The sequence below is a fragment of the Strix uralensis genome, chromosome 2 (assembly GCF_047716275.1).
Source record: "Strix uralensis isolate ZFMK-TIS-50842 chromosome 2, bStrUra1, whole genome shotgun sequence".
NCBI lineage: Eukaryota > Metazoa > Chordata > Aves > Strigiformes > Strigidae > Strix > Strix uralensis.
In genome coordinates this window covers 78910498-78935405 of record NC_133973.1, presented here as the reverse complement: position 1 = coordinate 78935405, position 24908 = coordinate 78910498, and the positions used below count along the sequence as shown (strand labels likewise).

General features: G+C 37.2%; 1 protein-coding gene across 1 annotated transcript in view; it reads left to right on the top strand.

Annotated features, from left to right (window-relative positions):
* IPO5 (importin 5) overlaps positions 1 to 23217 on the top strand; it is a 45589-nt gene extending 22372 nt beyond the window's left edge. The window contains exons 10-26 of the mRNA XM_074859396.1: positions 1419 to 1525; positions 3859 to 3983; positions 4072 to 4161; positions 4254 to 4427; positions 4655 to 4873; positions 6110 to 6193; positions 7009 to 7141; positions 7235 to 7356; positions 7871 to 7967; positions 8476 to 8648; positions 9084 to 9195; positions 9796 to 9851; positions 13458 to 13580; positions 14247 to 14466; positions 17886 to 18114; positions 19617 to 19758; positions 22462 to 23217. Of these exons, the coding sequence (XP_074715497.1) occupies positions 1419 to 1525; positions 3859 to 3983; positions 4072 to 4161; positions 4254 to 4427; positions 4655 to 4873; positions 6110 to 6193; positions 7009 to 7141; positions 7235 to 7356; positions 7871 to 7967; positions 8476 to 8648; positions 9084 to 9195; positions 9796 to 9851; positions 13458 to 13580; positions 14247 to 14466; positions 17886 to 18114; positions 19617 to 19758; positions 22462 to 22548 (2293 nt within the window). The 3' untranslated portion in view covers positions 22549 to 23217. The remainder of the gene's footprint in view (positions 1 to 1418; positions 1526 to 3858; positions 3984 to 4071; positions 4162 to 4253; positions 4428 to 4654; positions 4874 to 6109; positions 6194 to 7008; positions 7142 to 7234; positions 7357 to 7870; positions 7968 to 8475; positions 8649 to 9083; positions 9196 to 9795; positions 9852 to 13457; positions 13581 to 14246; positions 14467 to 17885; positions 18115 to 19616; positions 19759 to 22461) is intronic.
* Positions 23218 to 24908: the final 1691 nt, after the last annotated feature.

The following is a 24908-nucleotide window of genomic DNA, read 5'->3' as shown; positions in this document are numbered from 1 at the left end:
GTTGTTCAGCTGATGTGCATGTTAATCTCTTTTGGTGCTTAAGTCTTTGTGGCTTCATAAGACAACTGGAATTCTGTGCAGTCCAAGAAATGGACTAATGATCATCAGGCTGTAGCCTAGTTAGGGTGTGTTCAGATCTGACTAAGGGGGATGTGAGTCAGCCTACACAAAACCAGCAGGGAATATTTTAGCATTTCCAGTTTTTTGTTGCTCTGACTTCATAGAGCAGTAAAATTCTAAAGGAGGAAAAGGTTAATCCAACTTCCTCTTTTCCTGGCAAAAGCCTTGCAAACATTGCGGGAAGGTGTGTGGTCATTTTTCTAAGTTAGACTATCTTTATTTCCTCAAACTAAAGGTGTGAATTAATAGTGGGAGGAAAGAGCTCAAAGAACATAATTTCAGACAAAAATTGCCATTAACTTTAGTGAGTTTCCTCCTATCTAAACCTAAGCGCCCATGCTCTGTTGTCTTGCTGGTGATGTGTCTGTTTATTTAAACATGACTAATCTGAAGAACAAATACAATACTGTCAATATATTTGTGCAAACACCTTTGTTCATAGCATGTGAGTTTCTAGACGGTTTGTAAGGAAAATTGGGGATTCAAGCATAATAGTTGAAGACCTCTATTTCTGACCCAGCTGACTGCTACTTCAAAGAAAAGGGAGGTTCATCCCTTTCTGAACCATTACTCAGCTTTTCCACCAGCCTGGGTGTCTAGGATGGACTGTAATAACCTTGAGTTATTACAGTGCAAGCCATACCCAGACTGTAACTGGAAAGTTTTTTGCTTTTATGTAGGGAATAATTCTATTGGGTGGAACAAGACACTTTACACAGATAATGTTTGGCTGTTCTCAGTTCTGGAACTGGCTAAGAGTCACAGATTCCTCACCTGGGCTGAATATTTTCTGCCTGAGTCATTGTCAAGAGAACATGCTACTAGACTACTGGTACTGCAGCCATGCAAGAAGGGGCTCTTAGGTACCAAAGCTTGAATTCTGCTGGTTCACCTGATTCATAGCAAGTCTGAACTGGTTTGTGTTCTCGTGACAGAAAGATGATAGCCAGTATTATTGCTTAATTCATTGCAAATTTAGTTTCAGCTTTCTAGGTATGTGTAATTGTTGTGAAATTGTCTATACCTTCAGTGCTAGCAAGGCCCAAGTTTCTTTGGTAATAACTTAGTCAGTGGGCTACAGATAATAAATGTTTAGGTGGAGGGTAAATAATTATTTTGTGACTGGTGTGTGTGCTTTTAGGTTTGGGTATGCTTTATTTACTTATGGAGGCTCATGTGTATTCAGATGGCAGAAGTTTGAAGACTAGAACTGCAGGAAAGGGCACTTCCGTGCCCTGTTGGACTGTTTGTTTTATTGTAGATATCAAACCACTGATATTTCTGTAACTGATGTTTAGCAATGCAGTTGCTGGTGAGAGTGCACTGGACAGGATGGCATGTGGCCTTGGAGGAAAACTTGTTTTACCTATGATTAAAGAACATATTATGCAAATGCTTCAGAATCGTAAGTCACTGCATTTTCTTTTCTTCTACAGTTCTATCCTTTCTGGGAGCTTTGATACCTCTTAAATCTTTGTGTTTAGCTACTTGATATATTTTTAAACACTTCCACTTTTGATTTCAGCAGCAAAACTTGTAAATGCTGTGAACTTGGAAGTTTAGATTGTGATTTATTAAACTTCTATACAGTGCATTACAACATTTTTATGGAACGTGGACAGCTGAACAGAGATGTCAAAAACAAAGCAGTACATTTTATTTTTAAACTCACTTTGAATTAAATATAAATAAGGGAAGACTTTTTACTTTAGAATATTCTTTTTAAATCCCTACAGAGTGCCTCACAGTACCTCAAATATGCCTGAACTGCCACCTGTTATTCTGTAGCTCAAATTTTTTGCTTCTTCAGAAGTGCTGCATTTAAGTGAAATTTTAATACTTTACAGCATTACAGTTCATAGAGGAAAACTTATCTTTCCTTTTTTTCCCTGTCTGTGGTAGGCTGGCTGTCTTTTGGTATGGTGATTTTAATACTTGCTTCCTGAGGTGGTTCCATATATTCTCATCAGTTGTTTTGTGTGCTTCTTTTCCTCTTAAAATACCTGTAATGCGTGCTCAGGCAGTCATTCAAAAAAGTACTGTGCATATGCTACATGTGCTTTCACTTGACCTGTGCTTTGAACCTTTGAAGTAGAAGATAATGCAAAAGTTCTGGGTATTTTTCCTACCTTCATGATTTAAAACCCAGTCCAAAAAAGACTTGTTGCCATATTGGATATGGAACATAGGGCTACTCAAGGTACCACCTGTAGAGTGTGAACACTTATAAAGTCAGTTTGGAATTAAGTTTTTCCATAAAAGAAGTTTTATTAAGGAAATGGATTAACCTGAATCTTCCAGTGTTAACAGCTTCAAAGCTAGCAAATGCCTAGTTTTGTAGTACCCACAGAAAGGTGTAGAGTCTAATGGCTGTAAGACCTGACTCCTGTGAAGGGGAGAAGTCACGCTGTTGATGGCTGATGCTTTCTGCTGGGTCAGAGCTTTCCATAACAATTAGTACTCTTTGGAAAAGGGAAATGCAGTAGATATTGTTTGGTTCAGAGGCTTTCACTGGTAGGGAGTTGGGAGGAAAGATGAAGACATTTAGATTAAAACATCATCAATAGTCTCAGAAATCAAACTTTCCCTTCTCTTCTCCACACCGCTGTTCTCACAAATGTTTATTGAAACAATAATTTAAAACTTCTGGGTCTGGATTGGGTAGCCAGATGGTCCAAACATGATTGTGTTTCTTTTTGTAGTATCGTTAATTTCAAGTCTGGAATGCATGCTAATAGTAATACAGTGGGAGTAACAAGAGGTGCAGGCTTAACTAGGAACATCCAATGAATAGTGCAAAATAAACTGCTTCTTCACTGTAGCTTCTGTCAAGTTGATATTCATCTCATCCTGATCAAACAGAAGCTTGAGTGTCAGGATTCCGGTGCTCTGAACTGCAGTGTTCTTCATTCCAGGAATTTAATACATTACCAGCAATAATGAAATCTTGCAGTATTTTGGGAAAGAAGTTCTGATGCATGTCTTTCCCGCAGGTCATTTGATAAACCTGTTCTTCTCATTTTCTTTTCTGTAATCCCATGGTTTCTAGCACAGAGAAAGATTTTGTAAAAAAAAGAAATTAAAGTTTCTCATGTTTCCCTTGCCTAAAGAAAAAGGAGAGGGGCATGAAAGATCCATTTCAACAATACCCATTAGCCTGAGAATAGGCTAACAGGACTTGGAGGTGGGGAAAGCCTTACATCCCTAAATGTAATGTTACTGCTCTTAAACAGTCTTGGGGAGACTGTTGAAAAGTTTAGTACTAATTATTTCTTTGTTTTAAATCTTGATATTATTTGAGTCACTAGACCTTTTCTCCCTCCTGACATAAAGAGGAAGGTATAGACTTTCTGATACTATTAAAAAAAAAAAAAAAAAAAAAAAAAGATGGGAGTGAGGGAAAAATAAACACTGCCCTGATGTTTCCCTGGTTAGCTCATTTAATTAAAATGCAGTTCCCAGGTTTTAGTACTATGTACATACTTGTATCAGCAGTTGAGAATTCTTTTTTCTAGGTCTGGATTTGGCCTGGATTAGATACGCAAATTTTCATGCATCTCTGGATGTATGAGGAAAAGTGAAAAGTATTTTAACAAATCAAGTAGATGCAGCAGTTTCCCTTCCCTCTCCTATTCTTCACTCTTTCTCCTCCTGTAGCCCCCAGAAAGGTGATTTGTCTTTGTGGTGCTTTTTAGTTTCCAAAATAACATATTTATTTTCATTTTTACTCTTCTGTAGCTGACTGGAAATATAGGCATGCTGGCTTGATGGCTCTCTCAGCCATTGGAGAAGGTTGCCACCAACAGATGGAGGGAATTTTAAATGAGATAGTTAATTTTGTTTTGCTATTCCTTCAGGATCCTGTGAGTATAATTCTGGTAATGATTTCAAAATGTTTTCATTTCTGCTGTCATGACTATTGTTAACTATTTGAGGGAAATACTTTTTCAGCATCCAAGGGTAAGATACGCCGCTTGTAATGCTATCGGACAAATGGCAACTGACTTCGCACCTGGTTTTCAAAAGAAATTTCATGAGAAGGCAAGTAGTAGAATAGTAAAAAAAAAAAAAAAAGGTAAAACTATGTCCTCTTCAGAAACTGGTTCTTCTGAAAATAAACATTTCTTTTTCAGGTAATAGCAGCTCTTCTGCAAACCATGGAGGATCAAGGCAACCAGCGTGTTCAAGCCCATGCAGCTGCAGCACTCATTAACTTCACTGAAGATTGTCCCAAGTCACTGCTTATTCCATATTTGGATAATCTAGTGAAGCATCTTCATTCCACTATGGTGATAAAATTGCAAGAGGTATAATATACGGAACAAATTGTTTCATGAAGGGTAACCTTGTAACATATGCAGAATTAAGTATAGCTGAACCAAGACCTCTGAAATAAGCCAGTATACATATCTGCTGATGTGGGTCTAAACTGACAAGAATTAGGATACAACAAGAGCAGATTTTTACATTTGGCTTGCTTTTAAGTAAAGTATGTGCTTTAGAAATATAACACTTTATTCTTCCTCTTTCCAAGTTGATACAGAAAGGCACTAAGCTAGTTTTGGAGCAAGTTGTGACTTCAATTGCATCAGTTGCAGATACAGCAGAGGAGAAGTTTGTTCCCTACTATGATTTATTTATGCCCTCTTTAAAACACATTGTTGAGAATGCTGTTCAGAAGGAATTAAGACTTTTACGAGGAAAGACTATTGAATGCATCAGCCTAATTGGTCTTGCTGTTGGTAAGGAAAAGGTAAGCTTAGGTCTTATCTAATGGTCTAAATATATTTTAATATGCCTTTGTTTTTTGCAGTGTTAACACTGAATTAATATATTCACTTGTTAAACATAGAGCCTTGTTGCTGATTTCTGTTTGTCTTCCTGTTTTCATTTCTGAGGTGACTGTCTTTCTGTTTAGATTCACAAATTCACAATAGAATCTTATGAGACTATTACAGCTTAAGTTATTCTTGTCACACTGAACAATGTTGAAATCAAGCATTTTTTCTTTGTTTGGGTTTTTTTTGCCTTAAGAGAAATCTTGGAGCATCTCATTTAGTCAGTGTCAGAATGGCGGGAAAATTTTTCAAATGAAACTTAACACAGTTTTTGTATGCAGATGCCTGAAAAGATTTAAATGTGCTCATAATTGAACTTGAAGTACTTGCTTGTCATGAGGCTTGATGTATTTGACAGGGGTTTTTTTGATAAGTTGGTTAAAACATGTCTCTAAAAGTATGGAGAAACAACTGTGAAGGATGTTGTAAGAGTCTAAGTGTTCTGATAGCCAGTTCACATTACATTTTGCAGATTTTCGTTTTATTTTATTGAGTGAACAAAACGGAAAAATCGCACTTCAAAGTAAAATAATGTGATATATGCAGTACGAAAATACTAATAGTCCCCCTCAAAATTACCAGCCCCTTCCTTTGACTTGGAAGGACTACCAGAAAACTTACTGTTCATGCACCCAAATTTTAAACAAATTTTAAACATAACGAATGTTTAATAAATCATTCTTGGATGACTACTGGGAACATGGGCAGTGAAAAGAAAGTAGGTGTAACATCACAGGGGCATGGGATGTGACCTAAAATGTTACTAGATCATAACTTAGTGGCTTTTGCTGTCAGCTTTTATCCCAGTTCCAGAAAGGAGTCAAAATAGTAAGGAGGTATCCGGGAAAGTTAGAATTGTCAGATACTTTTTGTGAGTACTAGTATTTACTTATGTAGTGTTTTATTTAAATAGTCCTCTACTTCTAAGTATGTGAACAGAGGTACAGTGAAGCTTAAAACAAGAATGACGGTGATGCTTCCAGAAGAACTACTTGTGTTTTCACTTCTATCCTCATTTCAGTCTGTTTCCAGCTTTAGCTTATGTCTTGATAATATGTTGGATTCAACACCAAACAATTTAAGTGAGCGTTTAAGTCTGAAAAGTACCCTTTTAATTTGCGTTTAAAAACATAGTTGTTTCCTGTATCTAGTTTATGCAGGATGCATCAGATGTAATGCAGCTGTTGTTGAAGACACAAACAGACTTCAGTGATCTAGAAGATGATGATCCACAGGTATGTTAAAATCGTGCATAGCTCATTGGTTAGTGTTAAAAATGTTCTTTGTACGTGTAACATTTCCGTGCCCCCGCCCCATGTAATTACACCTTCAGATTAATTGTTCAGCATGTCTTACAAACACTGAGATTGATTGCCCTAAGATGGCCTTAGAGTCTTCCACAGAAGTATGATTAGGAAATGAGACTTTCAGGACCTATATTTGCTGAAGAAATTTCAGCATGTGGGTAATCATTCCTTGTCTTAGTAACTACTTTGTTTGGCATTGTATGACCTATTCCCTTGCTGTCACCTTCTTATAAATAGTTCAACAAGACTTGTTAGACAGCTGTTCTAATGAGTGGAGAGCTATTTTGACGTGCAGCTGAAAACATACTCCTCTGAAAACACTGTACTGCACTCTTTTTTTTTTTTTTTTTTGCTCTATTTGCTGTTTTCAGGAACGTGACTCAATAGTATAATTTAAATTCAGGAAATTATTCGTTTCAGAAAGAAATTTACTTTTCAATACAGTTGTGATTGCATTACAAGTACATCTTATACTGTCACATTTTTACATGTATAGCAACTTTGATCAGAGGTAGTGTCAATACATTGTTACAAATAAAGACGTGGGACAGATCTTTTGAAGATGCATTTTTATATGGATTGCATACTGGATGAGTTCTTCTCTTTGAAATAAGTTTTATCACTGCTGACAAATTCTTTTAAAAAGTCCTGTTGTGTAACATTCTTCCTTTATGTTTTTCTTTTAAGTAAGCATTAAAATAAAATGTGGGACATGAAAATTCTGACTGTCTTCTCTTTTATAGATTTCTTACATGATCTCAGCATGGGCCAGAATGTGTAAAATTCTTGGAAAGGAATTTCAGCAGTACCTTCCTGTTGTCATGGGACCTCTAATGAAGACTGCATCCATTAAACCTGAAGTAGCTCTTTTAGACAGTAGGTTTAAGATGTTTTGCTTGAAAGAGTACTGGAATACATGATTCTGTAGCACTTTTAGATTACTTTTTTTTTTCCCCCTCTGTATAACAGCACAAGATATGGAGAATATGAGTGATGATGATGGTTGGGAATTTGTAAATCTAGGAGATCAGCAAAGTTTTGGAATTAAAACTGCAGGCCTTGAAGAAAAAGCAACGGCATGCCAGATGCTGGTGAGTAATAGGAGAGTTTTGGTGATCTGTGTATTGCTGGACAATCATCTGAAGCCAAAATCTGTATTTATAGTATCAAATGAAATAGTTCTGTTTTTCTTAGGGTGATAGTGTTAAGTTTGGATTTCAGATGCTTCATTGCATGTGGCTTGCTTGATTAAAAACAGTTTCTTCAGTTTGGAGCTTCAATTTTTAAGATGAACAGATAGTTTTCCTTTGTTAGCAAAACTTTTAAGGAATTTGAGATGTTAGAATAGTTCCTTTTTGCAAATATTGATGTTTCTGAATTCGGTTTGAAAAACACATGTGCGTACTAAGAGTGAGACCTCATGCTGCTATCAGGTTTTCTTAAAATACCATAATGGAGGGAATAGGTAAAGAAATTATTGCACGTTTTGTAAAATAAATTTTAAAACCTTGAACTTTTAACAGTCTTTCTCACCACTACATAGTTGAAAAATATTAGTTACAGTATTTTCCCTTAAAGGTGGCATTTCCATGCTCTGTGTTTCAGGTTTGCTATGCAAAAGAACTAAAAGAAGGATTCGTGGAGTACACAGAGCAAGTTGTAAAGCTGATGGTTCCCTTGTTGAAGTTCTATTTCCATGATGATATCCTATTAACGAATTCTACTGTGAAAACAGAAACTTAGTTTGGAAGAATCAGAGTTGTACTTACTGTTTTCCTAAATGAATTGAAAGTTTAGTGTTAAAAAATTCTGTTGCTTTATAGCAGAAATTGTTTCTGAGAACGTTGTTTTACACACTATTTTAGGCAATGTATCCTACTTTTTCCCCCTAGTTTCTTTTTAAATAAGCATGTTTATAATGTTAAAAGCAAACAGTAGAGAAAGTGATGTTTGTGACAGCAAAGTGAAGGAGAACTTGTATAGCTGTTCTGTCATGGCCTGAAACAGGCTTGAAACAACTTTTAAATAGCAAACAGTTTAATTTTCCTATGATCTTAATCTGTATCTAATTAAGAAATCAAATGCACTGAACGGTAATTAAAAAAAGTAAATTTCAGGTAGAAAGCTAGTAACTTCATTACGGTGGTAGGTGCTTAAATTCTAAGCACTTTATGTAAGCCTTGATTGTTTTATTTCCTTAATAATGAAACGTGTTCGAGTGGCAGCAGCAGAGTCAATGCCCCTCCTTCTTGAATGTGCTAGAGTTCGTGGGCCAGAGTACCTCACACAGATGTGGCACTTCATGTGTGATGCGCTCATCAAAGCCATTGGGACAGAACCAGATTCAGACGTTCTTTCAGAAATAATGCATTCTTTTGCAAAGGTAACTTTCTTCCGTACAAATTTTGTGGTGTTGCTGTTTGTAGCTTTTTATGGTAGGAAAGGACATGTGTTTGGTGTTCATTGCAAGGCTTCCTCTACATGAATTTTGGCTTGACTAAATGTTGTTATAGCTGATTGAAGAACTTAGTTGTACTTTTTTGCAAGAACCAAAATACCAAAGTATTAACTTAAAATAATTGCCAGATTTGTTAATTTTAACTGCAAACCACCGCAGTTATGTGCATGAAATGTACAGTGGTGCTATGCCTTGCTTGCATAATTTGAGCATTGATTACAGTATGAATGTTCTATTAGTATTACTTCTGCTAGTGATCACTTAAAGCAGAGCATGTATTAATATTCTCTGTGTGCTTAGATTTCATTGAGACTGCTCATGAAACTTAAAGCTGAAAAACTGATCATTTTATTTCACTAGTGCATTGAGGTAATGGGAGACGGATGCCTTAACAACGAACACTTTGAAGAACTTGGAGGAATATTGAAAGGAAAACTAGAAGAGCACTTTAAAAATCAAGAATTAAGACAGGGTAAGTTAACACAAATTCCTGTTAACATGTGATAATGGCTGTTCTTTAAAGCAGAATTCCTAATAATTTCTGAAGACACAAAAAAAGCTTAGTTCAGATTTCTTTGATTTGCATACTTGTATAAGATAACTGGGATTTGAAACTACAGAATCCATGAGTTACATTTGTAAGCTTTGGGAGGATTAAGATGGCATCACTTGCAGAAAGACTGTCGTTTAATCAAAGTTGATGGACAGATTTACTTGACAGTGCACATGTCTATGGTGTTGTCATTTCTGTGGTTTTTTTTCATCTGAAGTCTTTACAGTTTTCTTAAAGCAATGGTAGTTTCTTATTTCTGTGCACTTTTGTCCTTATGTACAAGCTGGTGCATTTATTCCTATTTCATGCACTTTTACACATTCTTAAATTGAGCTATCTCATTATACTACTTGTTTTTCTGTGAAAGCTCTTTGAAGCTTCTTAAAGACAAAAAAATCCTGTTGCCTCTTCAGCTACTATTTCTTATTTTCTAAATTGGTTTCTGCATGATTTTTTCCCTTTCACAGGGAAAATGCGCTTCTAGAAATGTAATGGTTTAATATTTGTTTTTTAATTTAGTGAAAAGACAAGATGAAGACTATGATGAACAAGTTGAAGAGTCATTACAAGATGAAGTAAGTTGGTTTGGGGAATTTTTCCACTCATAAAGCACCAGGATGGAAATACATTACACAGATACGCTATGCTACTCAATTAAAGCATAGTGCATCCTCAGAATGATTTCTTCCTGGAAGAATGTTCTGTTAGCATATTTCTTCAAAACTTTGACTAAGAAATCCGTCACACTACATGTGTGAATTAGGAAAATACAAAAGGTTTCCTTGTCCGTTATACCGAAGGAGTAAGTTCAGGATATAGATCTTCATTTTCTTCATCCTCTCAGATAATTCTTAGACGACTTTAAATAGTCTGCTGTCAAATGCTGTATCAGCGGTAATCTAAAGCCTAGCCCTGCTGACTTGCTTCTTCTTTGTGCCTTATGACCTAGGCAGCTCTTAACCTTGAGCATACCTCTGATACCTAGACCTCTGACGTGTGAGGTCAGGAGCCTGTCTCAGAAAGAATAGACCTAAAATAGTATCAAAGGAGGACAGCAGAATGAATAGCTGGCATAATGTGTTTGCAAGCTATTGTGTTTGTGTGAGAGAATACCAAAGTGACTAGCTGCTAAGATAACAAACTGACTTTTTAGTTTGAAGGGGAGGTGACTGTAGAAGAGATACAATAGTTCTATTAAGTCATTATTGGTATGAAGAGAGTAATAAAGAATAATAAACCATTGCTGCTTATAACATGAGACATAAAGGATACTCAGTAAATTTAAGAACTAGGAAATTTTTTTGCCACACAATGCAAGTGTGAAGCTTATGAGCTTGAATTGTGAAGCTTGTTTATATGAGTTTCACCTGTATGCCAACTCCAGAATGTATCTTAACAGATCATGCACCCGTATGTAAATACTTACTTAAACAACAGTGCAGTTCTTGAGCCCCTTTCCTTTGGGAACGTTAGGCCAACATTCAAAAGGATAGGTTTCTGGTGCCTACATACTGCTTGGAATCAAAAAATAGCAAAACTCAATTTCTGAGCCAAGAGCCTTTCCTGATTTTTCTCCCTTTCTTACTTGCAATGTTTACTGTTCATTCTTGCAGACAGTGAGATAGGTGGTTTGTTATCTTTTTTTCTTATGTGTCACTCTGTACTGATAATGAGAGAAAATGCTAGCAAGCAGCAGTTTCAGAAGAGCTGAATCCATACTCTGCAGAGTTGCAAGGCATTTTTAAAAATGCTTTAATTTATATTTGACCTTGCTGATTTTTTTTTTAGACTGCAAGAAAGACTTATCTGCATTACCCTGTGAAAGTAGGAGTGGGACCAGAATGTCACTTGCCATATGGACAGAATTAACATGCAGTAATGAGTAACATTTGGATATGCATCTTTGATCCCAAATATGTTTATGTAGCCCTTACCTCAAGGCAGCAGAAATATAAGGGAGTACAGAAGTCATGAAAGATATTTGAACAGTAGTTTCAGTAAGGTATCCAGATACAGCCCTAGCTTAGGCAGTAACTGCTGATTTGATAGAGGGTAGGAGAAGGCATACACTAAGCAAGTCTTATGCTCTCCCCATGAACATCTGTTACCAGCTATTAGTAAACAGGCAATACCAAGCGAGGTGGACCTTGTGGTGTGTTGCAGCAGTTCTCTACCTCTATTTTCATTTGTGCGTGTTTTCTGGAGTTATTGGCTGAATTATTCCTTGAAAATGCAGTTGTTGTTTAACCAGGGAGGGTTTAAATATGCAGTTGTGGGAAGCTGTCTGCTGCATGAGAAATACTTACTAGTTTCTCACTAGGGACCAGAAGCTAGCTGTATTCTGTTTTCCCTGCTTGTTAAAGTATGAACTTGATTAAAGGAACCATCCTGAGTACAACAGAACCTGCTTTAAAAAAAGTTAAAGGGTTTTCCCAACACAAGTGTGTCCAGGGAATGATTATTCCTTTCAGATACAACATGAATTGATAGCTGAATCTGAGCTAAGGATCTTTACTTCACCAGTTTGATGCATTAATTGGGCAAGATGAAAAATGAAGTTAAGCAATAAGAGGAGAGAATTGATATTCCACATATTTTTGCCACAATCTTCTGTCACAAATCTTTTTAAGAAGGGTAAAAAGGAGGACCCTGGAACCTACCAGCCAGTCAGTCTCTCTCTGTGCCTTGTAAGATCATGGAACAGATTTTCCTGGAAGCTGTGTCAAGGCATGTGGAAGACAGGGGGCTGATTAGAGACAGCTGATGTGTCTTCACAGAAGGCAAATCATGCCTGACTAATTTGGTGGCTTCTGTGATGGGAGTGACTGCTTTGGTGGATTAAGGAAGAGCAACTGATGTCGTCTATCTTGACTTCTATAAGGCCTTTGACACGGTCCCACACAACAGCTTTGTCACTAAATTGGAGTGGTACGGATTTGATGGATGGACTGTTTGGTGGATAAGGAATTGGCTGGATGGCCATGTCCAAAGTGTTGCATTCAGTGGCTCAACGTACAAATGGAGATCAGTAACAAGGAGTGTCTCTTGGGCCTATATTGGGACCAGTTCTGTTCAGTATCTTGGTTAACAACATAGGTAGTGGGATTGAGTGCACCCTCAGCAAGTTTGCAGATGACACCAAGCTGTGTGGTGCAGTTGATGTACTTGAGGGAAGGGATGTGCCATCCAGAGGGACGTGGACAGGCTTGAGAGGTGGGCCTGGGCAAACCTCATGAAGTTCAACAAGGCCAAGTGCAAGGTCCTGCACATGGGTCAGGGCATTCCCCAATATCAGTACACACTAGGGGGTGAATGGATTGAGAGCAGCCCTGTGGAGGAGGACTTAGGGGTACTGGTGGATGAAAAGCTGGACATGAGCCAGCAACGTGCGCTCGCAGCCCAGAAAACCAATTGTGTCCTGGGCTGCGTAAAAAGAAGTGTGTCCAGCAGGTCAAGGGAGGTGATTTTCCCCCTCTACTCTGGTGAGACCCCCACCTGAGCATGCAGTTTTGGGGTCCACAGTACAAGAAAGACACAGACCTGTTGGATTGGGTCCAGAGGAGGGCCACAGAAATTATCAGAAGGAAGGAACACTTCTCCTACAAGGAAAGGCTGAGAGAGTTAGGGTTGTTCAGCCTGGAGAAGAGAAGGCTCTGGGGAGACCTTATTGTGGCCTTTCAATATATAAAGAGGGCTTACATGAAAGATGGAGAGAGATCTTTTACCAGGGCCTGGTAATGACAGGGCATGGGGCAACAGTTTTAAACTAAAAGAGGGTAGGTTTAGATTCAACATAAAGAAGAATTTTTTTACGATGAGGGTGGTGAGACACTGGAACAGGTTGCCCAGAGAAGCTGTGGATGTCCCCTCCCTGGCAGTGTTCAAGGCCAGGTTGGACGGGGCTTTGAGCAACCTGATCCAGTGGAAGGTGTCCCTGCCCGTGGCAGGGGGGTTGGAACTACGTGATCTTTCAAGGTCCCTTCCAACCCAAACCATTCTCTGATTCTATCGTTCTATGATTAGACCAAGAGTTGAAAAATAGTGGACTTAAAAAGAGGTTTTACAAAGCTGAATCATTAAACAACTTTATTCCATTACTTTAGAGGCCTTAGAGTTTCATGTGACTTCCACTATTTTAAAGATCATTAGTCTTAATGTGATTTGTTTCCTTTTCCTATCAGGATGACAGTGACGTTTATATTTTGACTAAAGTATCAGACATTTTGCACTCAATATTCAGCAGTTATAAGGAGAAGGTACTGCCATGGTTTGAAAGGCTACTTCCACTAATTGTCAACCTAATTGTAAGTACCTTGCTTTCTTTTAATTTGATTTCGAGTATGTTTTTTTCTGATGTGTTAATGGGTCTTCCGTGGTGGAATCTTGGAGATCTTGGTAGGTAGAATGTAGAGCCATCCACTGTACATGCCATCCCATTGTAGAGCCAATGTTTTACAAATTAGAGGCAGTTGAAGGTTTATCCTGGATCAAGTATGAAGTTGATAGTCTATGTTTTTTGAACAGCTGCACTGCTGTGCTACTTCTGATTTCTGTGTTGCAAGACCCAGGATCATTGAGAGACACAAGTATTTTGAGAAATTTAATTTGCCTGGGACTGTCCAGTGATCTCTAAAATGGATTTCAAGAAGAGGACCATAAAAGTGCTGCAGACTAGTGAGGAAAATTGAGACCGAAATAGCTAACAGTGTGAAATAGAGTTAAAGGATTTTAAGGATAAAATCATTATTATTTTAATTAGCTGAGATAATCACCTGGATTTTGTTTTGTTTATGGTATTGCTGCAAGTATCACTACAGAAAATTATATATTTGTAGCTTGAAATTTAAGCCAGGAAGATTTAAACAAAAGCACTAGACCACTGTTGCTATGATTGTTCTGTTGGTATAATCATTGACTGTACAAAACTTACAATTTTAAGGTGGCTTAAATGTTACCTGTTTTTGATGCAGTGTCCACACAGGCCATGGCCAGACAGGCAGTGGGGCCTATGCATTTTTGACGATATTGTGGAGCACTGCAGTCCGTCCTCGTTCAAGTATGCTGAATACTTCCTGAGGCCAATGCTACAGTCAATATGTGACAACAGCCCAGAGGTTAGGCAAGCAGCTGCCTACGGTGTTGGAGTTATGGCACAATTTGGTGGGGACAGCTATCGCCCTTTTTGCACAGGTACATACATGCATCTGGTAAAACTATTTGTGTGATTCTGAGGGGAAAAAAATGTTAAAATTGCTCACTTTTTGGTTAATGATGTCTCTTCCCTTTGGCAGTGAAATAGATTGCCAGTATAACCTGTGTGGCAGACTGGTGACGATTAGTAAAGTACCTGAATTCCTTGGGCTTTTAATGATGTTTTGCTTAATAGCATTTCTGTTGCAGCACTTACTGCTTAGCAAACTTGATTTATGTCTTTTTTAAAAAATATGATCTGACATGCAAATATTCATTTTGTAAAAAATAGTTTTCTGGTACACACCTGTCTCATAGTTGCTTTTTATTAATACTAATGTGGTTGCATTTTATTAATGCAAAACCCTCTGGATCTCTGGAAAAATTATACAAGTAACTTGGATTGAGGAGTAGCCTAGAATACAACTAATGTGGCTTTCTGCTTTCCTGTTATATAAAAAGGAGCCTGATTTCTGTGACTAAGAAATGAAATGAGTATGATAATGCCTATCAGAAACACTTCATCTGCTTGCTTTCTGAATGTCCCGAGTTTCTTTAAAACTTCAAATGTGTCTTGAATTTAAAGAAATTATTGTCTGCTGGCACTCTTCTTGCCAGTCAACAAAGTTAATTTTGCATACTAAATAGCAGCCCTTATCAGAGGTGATTTTTTTTCTTTTTTAAGAAAATATTTAGTCAGCTGTTTCAAATATGTATTTTACATGAATCTTAAACGAAAGCTGAATTAAATGATGTAAGAAACTAAGAACCATGTGATAGGGATAAATTAGGGCTTTAACGCAAGTCTTACATCAATAGAGGCTGTAATTTTCACTGTTAATGTAAATGTGACTGTCACATAGTGACAAGATGAGGTGTCTTTTTAAAAAAAAAAAAAAAAAGAAAAAAGCAGGGGGGTAAACCTTGCAGTGGAACATTAAGAACACTAAGATTTTAAATTGTCTAGAAAAATAATTTCTTAAAGGGGTTTTTTTGGTGAACTTTTTCATATGGTGTTTTATGTCCTGTCCCAAGACTAGAGGAGAGGAGACTGAGGTCAAGACAGTTCTGATTTTGGAGTTTTGGGGGTTTTTAACATCTGTTGAAGTCTAATTTTATTTTTCATTCATTAGACTTGATATCTTGACCCACTTAAAATTGTTAACAACTTTCATCCTTTTCTTTGTGTTTGGACAGATAATCCTTGATTAAACCCAGACACTTGGCTTCTCCTTTAGTTAGATGTTTAGATAAAGTAACTTTTTTATTTTGCAGCATGCAGCTTATTAGCAGGCAGCTCAAAAGTATTCTAAATACTTTTCTATGTAAATAAAAAAACTTTGTGATTTTTTTTAATAGATGATGTGCTGTGATTACAAACAAAGTAAATATATGTCATGAGAAGCTTTTCTACCCCATAGGTTTTACTGTCTTCTCTGAATACATCATGTTTGTGAGTTTTTATTTGTAATTTAGTTTCTTTACAGATTAATACATAGCACTGGCATATTGTTCTATTGCAAGTTTGGAGCAGTATGTAAAGACTCAAGACTATTCAGAAAAAGCAGATGTATTAACATGAGTGGTTTTGGCAGTCACTTGAAAAAATACAGGAATACAGGGAGAACTTGTAAATGGCGCAAGAGCTACATTATGATGAGAAAAATAATTAAAAATAGAATTAGTAAAGAACAAAGATTGAAGGAAAAACTGCAGCAAATCAAGTAACTTTCTAAGTGGGCTTACGGTTTATGTGACTGCAAACTTTGCCTGTTTCTTATGTTGGTGGAAGAATATAATCAGCTATGCTCTGTGTACGCTATATTAATGAACTGCATGTGTTTCTTCCTAAATCATATCCGTGGCCTCAACTTTTGGTGGTGCAAGATGTCAGAGCAGTCAGTCCTTGGAAAAAAAACCTATTATTGTTATTATAGAAGATGGTCTTTTATAGTCAAAAGAGCTTTTTAGAGATTCTCTACCACAACATCTATATGAGAATAGATCTGTTTTCTAGACAAGAAGAAAACTTGTCTGCTAAACTGTAGGGAGGAGACTATGCTGATCCATTTTGAGGCCCTCCTAATCTTATGGCTGCAAGGACACACATACCTACAGAGTCATCTGTTAGTATTAAGGAGTATGAGGAAACATGGATGAGATTTATCTTCAGCAGTCATGAAAACCTGAGGTATAAGATGCAGACTCAGTTTGCCTGGACATTGTAGACGTCTATGAAACAAATTCTGCTTTGCAGAAAAGTCTGGCATTGTTATCATGCATTCAATACACAAGCTAGTGGGTCTGATGACCAATGTTTCCGCAGTTCTGTAATGTTTATCAGCCCCATAAAAGTATCCTTGTCTAGCTTAGGGTTAATCATATTTTTCCATATCTGCTAAATTCTTCAAAAATCTAATTCAGTGAAGTTAATGTAGCAAGTGTCATTGTGTATTCCTTAACTGCAAAACTGCTACTTACTCATCAGAATGAAGTAGTGTGAAATCTCACTCTTGCTTAGTAATTGGAGTTATTCTGATGTGTGCATTCTGCACAACTCCACAACCTGTTTTCTGTGCTGATACAGAATTTCACAGCTTTAGCATTCTATTTTTAGTAGAACACAAGGACAATTGTTCCTGCATGCATGTAGAATGCTCTGAAATCTGCATGGACACTAGTAATTAAAAATGTGACATTAATGTTCATTAGAAATGTGCATGTCATTATCCATGTGACTGTTAAAAAAAATATATAATTGCTATTAACCTAGCAAGAAAATTGGCATTTTTCCTTGATGTTTGATTTTTATGATCTTAAACCATGCCAGATGGATTCACCAGATGAGATTACTCCTATGAGCTCTTCCTAGTGCACCTTTTAGTGGTGGGAGATGTGTATGTGTATATCTATATGTGTGCACAAGATGATGTACAGCAGGCATACACTGTAGACATGCACTACAGTCCAAATTAATGTGAATGTCATCGTAGCGGTGCTTTTCTTTATCTCATGTTTATAGAACCTGTTAGATTAAAAAGATAATGCTTGTTATCTATGTTTTTACTATACATTACAATGTTTTGTGTATTGTAGATTGCATAACTCCAATTGAAAGACACAGAAAGTTGGGGTTTTTTTTCCTTCTGAACTTATCAAGCAAATCCAGACTTCTGCAGTAGCTGTTTTCTTGTGTTTCCTTGCATAGCTTTATCTATCTGTTTGTTTTTCATATGATGACTATTGAGCAGGGAAGAACCTAGAAGCAGGGGGACATTGGGATGACTGGATTTTGGTGCTTGGGCCACAAAAAAATCCCATTTTTAATGCATGCAGTAGTCCCACGTAGAATTTATGATGTTAATAAAATATAACTTGATTGTGCATTAAACGTTATTCTTGTGTTGTTTAACAATTAGAGGCGCTTCCATTGCTGGTGAGAGTCATTCAGTCACCAGATGCCAAAACCAAAGAGAATGTCAATGCAACAGAGAACTGCATTTCAGCTGTAGGAAAAATAATGAAGTTCAAGCCTGACTGTGTAAATGTTGAAGAAGTACTGCCACACTGGTTATCGTGGCTTCCACTTCATGAAGATAAAGAAGAAGCTGTTCATACTTTCAATTATCTATGTGATTTAATTGAGAGGTAAGACAAAGTCTTGACATTAATGCACAAAGTAAGCCTGTTTGCAGGTTCTTTCCTTGCATTCATTTTCCAAAACCGAGAAACTGCCAGGCTAATCTGCATTTGCTTTAGAGAAGATAATTTGCAATGTCAGAACTGAGCCTTCCACGATGTTATTGCTGTTTTCTTAAACAGTGAGTGTTCTCATCCTAACTAATGCCTTGAAACAATTCCTGGCTGCTTTAGATGTATGTGATGGGAAAGGATCAGTGGGGAACTTCTACAGAAAATTTCAGGAAAATTTTTGATCCTCTGCTTACATATCAGCATTAATAATTGATGAGGTCTTTTTACTTAAGAGCAGCACACGTGCCCTTGCAGTCTTCTTTTCATAACCTTTTAAAGTAGCTTTGTACCTTTTTGCTTTCCAAGAGCTTGAGTATCAACAAAACAAAGTATGAAGTAGAGAAACAATACAGATAAATTCATGGTACAGTGTTATCTCCCTTAATAAGTTTTTAATAATAATTTCAGTTATTATTGAAAGTATCTTGTCCCACAGCTTGTTCATTAGATTTGCACTCCCTCCCATAGGTTAATGGAGAGAAAAAAGATAATAATTCTATTGTGGGTGCAAGTTGAACTTCATAATTGAGTGGAAGAATGTCAGCTTCTGAAACATGTAGTAGCTATGTTCTGGCTGACTCTGTATTATATCTTAGCAGAAAAACAGCAAGGAGATTATTTAGATTTCCTACAGTCTTTTCTGCTGTGTGAATACCTGTATCTCTTGGTGCTTTATTAAGGCAAGGTCTTAAAATGGGTGGTGGCAACTGAGGTCCCTAGACTGATAATGGTACGGTTGTGTAGAGGTATCATAATAATACTGACACGTATGCATACACGCATGTATATAGAAATCAGGAATTAAAGTACTAGCTCACTTTTGTACCCAGCTCTGTGCAGGTGGCTCAGCCTTGCTATGTATTTCTCTAGAGCTCTGTCAGTCCGACATTCACAGCCTCTGCATTCCAGCAGTGGTAGGTGGCAGGGCTGGAAGTAGATCATGTTTTCCACCCAGCTCACTGGTTGCCAGTACTCCCCTACCCCAGCACTTGGCTGGTAAAGAGGGAGAACTGTTTACTTGCTCTATCGGTGAGTGCTGGCAGAGAGCTAAGTCACTGGTGCTCCTGACACCGGTAATACAACCTCCTCCAAGAGAAATAAGCCCTTTTAGGCAGGGTATTTCTGTCACACTGTTTACAGTTGCATCTGCATGGAACTCAACCGTTCTGTAAAGTTCAGATCATCTTCCTGATAAAGTGTAGGCTGATTGAAGAATCAGCTGGTTAAATATTAACAGGAGAGGGAACATTCTGTCAGCAGGCAACAAAGCTATGCGTACTTATTCAGCTGAGTAAAATTTAGATGTAAATCACTCAACTTCCATGTAAAACTCTTGCATTATTTTTTTTTTTAGCTAAACATTAATTTATTTGTATTATATATTTTGATTGTAACAGCAACAACCCCGTTGTCCTTGGTCCCAACAACTCTAACCTTCCCAGAATATTTGGTATAATTGCGGATGGTGAAATTCATGAAGCTATTAAACATGAAGATCCATGTACCAAGCGGTTGGCTAATGTTGTTCGCCAAGTGCAGGTAAATAAATGCTTGCTTAGGTATAAAGGGAACATTTAGAATCTACTTTCAGAAGTAACCAAACTGTTAAACCAATTTTGAGAGGCTTGTCTCCTTAGAGAATAATGCTTCAACCAGTGATCTTGGGGATCCTTGGACATTCCTTGCACCATTAATGATAAAACTTGGTAACATTTGCACTTGAATAAAGTCTGTCTCCTTTGATAAACTTCAGAAGCTTATTAATTTATTGGGGGGAAAAAAAAAAGCTTTAAGATATATGCAGCTGAATGAGTAACATGCTAGTCAGTATTAGTTGTTTACACTGGGGTTTTTTTCTGAGACAGAAATTAAAATCTGGAGAGAAATCTGCCTGTCTTTGTATCAGTGAACTGTACTGCAGGATTTGATCCAACATGTGGTTCCTGTAAGAGTCCTCGGCACCCTGTGGTGGCTCACTAATGTAGCAGAGGTTTGGGATCTTTGCTAGAGAATGATTGCAAACCACAAGTAATTTTACTACTGCCCTCTTTAATGCAGTGCAAATATAGGCAGCTGTTCAGTGTTTTCCCTACCTTTGGGGAACTGCTTCAAGGTTTATTTCTCTTACTCCATAATGAGTACTTAACGGTGCTGGGCACTGGGGATGTCCAAGTATTTAAGCTGCACCTCTCTACAGTGTTGTAAGTGACAGTGCTCATAGGTCAGATCTGATCTGGGGCCAGATGTTATCAGATGGACATACTTGACAGTTGCAGCATCTAATGATAGAAAGTAGTGTGCCTGGCAAGGACATAGCTTATAAAAATGTGTAGAGGATTTGGAGCAGCAGCTGTTCAATTACTGTCCATTCTACCTGGCATGCTTTGGCAAAACCCAGGTTCAAAAATTTTAGGAATATTTGATTTTGGAAAGGATTCACTTGGATGAGTGTATCGGCCTGTGAGATCCATTATGTCTGGTAGAAAATTACTTGTTAAAACTCCGAAGGCATAAAAAGAATGAAATCAAGCAAAGTTTCAAAGTGAAAGTGGTATAAGTGGCTGTTCTAGATTCTGGCTGACAGATACGAATCCTTGCTGTTAGTACTTAAAGTCTGGGTATGGAACTCTATATTTAGGATATGCTGATCCATTTGTTCGCTTTACCTTAAATACTCAATGTTTATTTTTTTTTTTTTAACAATACAACAGCACATACATGTATAGATTAGTTGTGTATATCAAAGTCTTGCTTTGGCCAGGAATGATAGCATTAATGTGGAAATGCCTTCTGCATTGGTTAAATTATTTACCTTCAGACTGTGGTGAAAAAATCTTAAAAGGTCATGGTTTTTTTTAAAAATACAATTTTACCATGCTGTTACCAGTCTTATCTCTCTTCACACATAGTACTCTGACTTTAGTAAAGTACTGTAAATGTTTTATACCATGGTAGGAACTTTAAAGGCTGTGTAGTTGTTAACAGTCTGCCTCCTGCTTCCCAGATTCCAGGAGAAAGACTGTTGGGTTTTTTTTATGATCTCAGTAAGCTCTTCCACTGCCAACATCTGACATGAGCAACATTATGGTCACAGTTGGAATTAAACCTTTTTCCTCATGCTCAGGTACTCTCAGGGCAGAAATATTTCAGTGTAGAGTATCAATTTAAATGTGTGTGAGGAATGCTGGAAGAGCACATTTAATTCTGCAATATTCCACTATACATTGAGAGTCTAAAATGTCTAATATTATTTAAAACTAAAAACACGAACCCAAACTCAACTTGAGGACTGTTTTCAAATTCTTTCAAATTCTGTGAATCCATTTTTATTTGATTTTTTTAAAAGTGTGTGAGAAAAGGGCATTATAATAGAGCTGAACATAAAATATAACAAATATAAATTAAAACATTTTTAAAAATTTACTTCACGTATACTGCAATTGCAAAAGCCAATCTAAAGACCTACAGCCAGTCACCTGCTATTTTTTTTTCTTATCATTGTCCTTTTAAAGAAAGCGGGGTGCCAGTTGCTTCCAGCTTCTATTGATAAGTGAATAAATACTTTTTCACAACCTTTTTTAATTTTCAGCATTTTCTGGTACCATTAGAACCAGTCTCTACTGATGGTGACTTTAAAAGCTAATGTCTCGGCCAGGGGCTGTGGTAACACAGATGAGGTACACCGAGGGGCAGGAAAGTGTGGGTTTATTCTTCTCTCTGGGAAGTAATTAATTCCTTTCACTAAAGAGTAATGCTGTGTGTTGGCAGCAGAGTTTTGGACGTAGACACACAGTGCATGTAGCATGTCATGCTGCAATCACAGTGCTCCCTTCCTGAATGTGTCACTGGTGCGCCAGTGCCCAGAAGATCCTCTCGCATTTAGGCATGGTTCAGTTTTGCCTGAATGTTGATCTTTGAACTTTAGCAAATGGTTTTGGCTATAGTTAACTTAAAAGTGTCAATTGTCATTTGACCCGCTTAGTTACAGGAGGTTCCCGGGAGTTTCAGATTAATTACTTTGCTGCTATTTAACCAGAGCTTGACTCTGTTTGCATTTTTGAGCATCTGTAGTTGAACCTATGTAGGACTGTGTAGAACTGAAGATTTCAGTCTGTTCTCTTTGGCATATATATTACAGGAATAAGCCCAGTGAATTCTGAGCTTTGTAAACATATGAAAGTTTAGCATGTGCCTTAGAAGCTTGTCAGCCTGCATAAAGACAACTTCTCGTTTGTTTTCTAGACGTCTGGAGGACTGTGGACAGAATGCGTATCACAGCTCAATGCAGATCAACAGGCAGCCATACAGGAGCTCCTGAACTCTGCTTGAAGGGCCTTAATTATCATCTGCGAGAAAACTAACTCCAAATAAACGTTTACCCTATTGTTTAGGTTTCTTTTGTTTCTTTTTTGAGTAAAACCAGAACTGTAGTGCGTGTAGGCCATTCTTCTGCAACCTACAGGCAGTGGCAGCAGGAAGAAGCGTTCTTTCAGAACAGCGTTTAAAACGGTTTTTATCCCACAACACAGAAGAAGTTTCCTGTAAACCCTACAATAGCACTGAAGAGTATTTTTCTAACGGTATAAGCCATCCATACGATGGTGAAAGGGAAACAAGTTGAATTTTCTCATTAGACATAATGAATTAAGAACAGCTTTAAGACCTTCAGCAGTAGATGTACGTTATAACAGATAAACGTTTCTCTACATCTAGTGTTAATTGTATTAATTGGAGTGTGAGTCTTTGTAGGGTAGAAAGTGTCCTTCTGCCCAGCAAGTTAGTAGATCAAAAGATGAAAAACTGAAGACAAACATCGAGCATGAAGACCTCATTGATCGCACTTTCAGATTCCCAAAAACAACTTGTACAGTGACTCAATGAGGAAAGCTGTTCAGCTTCCAGCCCTTGAATGTGAAGTCTCTTTGGCATGTCTGACAGTATCTCATTCACTCCTCAATAAATGACATTGAAACACAAGAAGCTTGTGTAGAAGTTCAATGATGTGTGGTTCTTTTAATTTCCTCTAGTGAAAAGATGCAAGTAACAAGCTATACAAGTCATGATTTTATATTTGAAACTTTGTATATTGTTGCCTATTACAGATTTTATGCATTTTTTTCTTGACTTTTTAACAAACTTTTTGCCTGAGTGTGTAGAATGGAAACTTAATCTTGACTTAATGTTTTTCATGTTCAGATGCAATTGCATTTCATAATTTATAAAATGTAGTGTTGTTCCAGCTGCAAATGTGCAACATGGTCTGGCAGCCAGCGATACTGTTATGGTAGTCTCTGTTTTGTTTAAAATAATCATATAGTTGATAGCCTGACCTGAAAGAACCAAAAAACTTTATAGGTTTTTTTTGGTACTGCAAGAGCAATAAATACATCATTTACCAGCTAACATAGCAGCAAATGTAAGCATAGAGCATCTGATTTCTAACAAAGGTGAGTGATGCTTTTGCACTCTATTACTTTGAAGATGTTAGCAGAGGCATTGATCTTTAAAAACTTCAGTTTACTGAATTATTCTTCAAGTCAATCTCAATAATCTCTAAAAACATACAAGTATTTTCAAAGAGGGTGTAAGTTTTCTTCCTTTATAACAAGAAAAGGTAGAACTTCATGTGTAGTAAATTCCTCTCTTACTAAAGAATAAACTTAGTTTTGCCCTTGGAAATGTTTAAAAAGAAAAACCAGTACAGAATGAGGTGTACCAAAACCAGCCCAGGACCATTATATCAAAATGTTTGTGACACAAACTGCCTTAACCATATGGGTTGACGCTGTAGTTTGTTTAGAGGCAGCTGAAAGTGTAATAAAGTATCTACTGGTTCAGTTTCTACTTTGTTAAATATTGTTAATCTTGTATTTATAGAAATTCAAGTATTCATACACCTGGAAAATGAATTGTTAAGGATTAGATACCAGTACTGTGAGAGAACTAGTAAGTCGGGTCAATTATCTCAAGTGCTGGTCCCAACTACAAAAACTGTGCTATATCATATCCATCCCCTTTGCGTTTTGTTTTTTTCTTTTTTTTAAGTATTATTTATTTTAATTTCCCCTCAGCATTTACATTTTTCCCTGCAGCTTGCTTTTTGTACTTTTTCTCAAAGCTTCAGGCTTAAAATTTTATTTTCTCTTCTTTGGACTACCACTATGTAGAGAAAATAGTAGTACAGTTGGTATTTCCCTGAAACAGCATCAACTTTGGCTCCCTGTGACGTAAGAGAGCAGTATTTGAATTGCTCTCCTAATGGACGCACTTTAATCTTCTTTCCTTCCTTTCAGTCCATGTGAATAAGAACACATAAAACCAGGAGATGGGGTTGCTCTGTGTGCGAGAGCCAGCACAGAGCAACTTTGTGCAATTGCTTCTACCTTGTTAATCATTTTATCAAAGGGCACTGAGTGAGTCACTGTGCCAGCCTGACGGGTCAGTTCCAGGGAGTACCTGGAGGTCTCGTCTTGCCTGTCCCCACTGAACTTGTCAGGGTTAATCCAAAAGCTCCTCTAGCGTTCTCTCAACTCATGCAAGCTTTAAAAACTCTACACTTGCTTTCCACCTATTTAAAAGCTGTCTGAATCATTAATCTTAGCCTTTCAGGTTCATTAATTGATGATTGCAGTACAGAATTTTTAAGCAGTCAACCATTCTTCATCTTCCACAGTACTGAAGTACTGTTG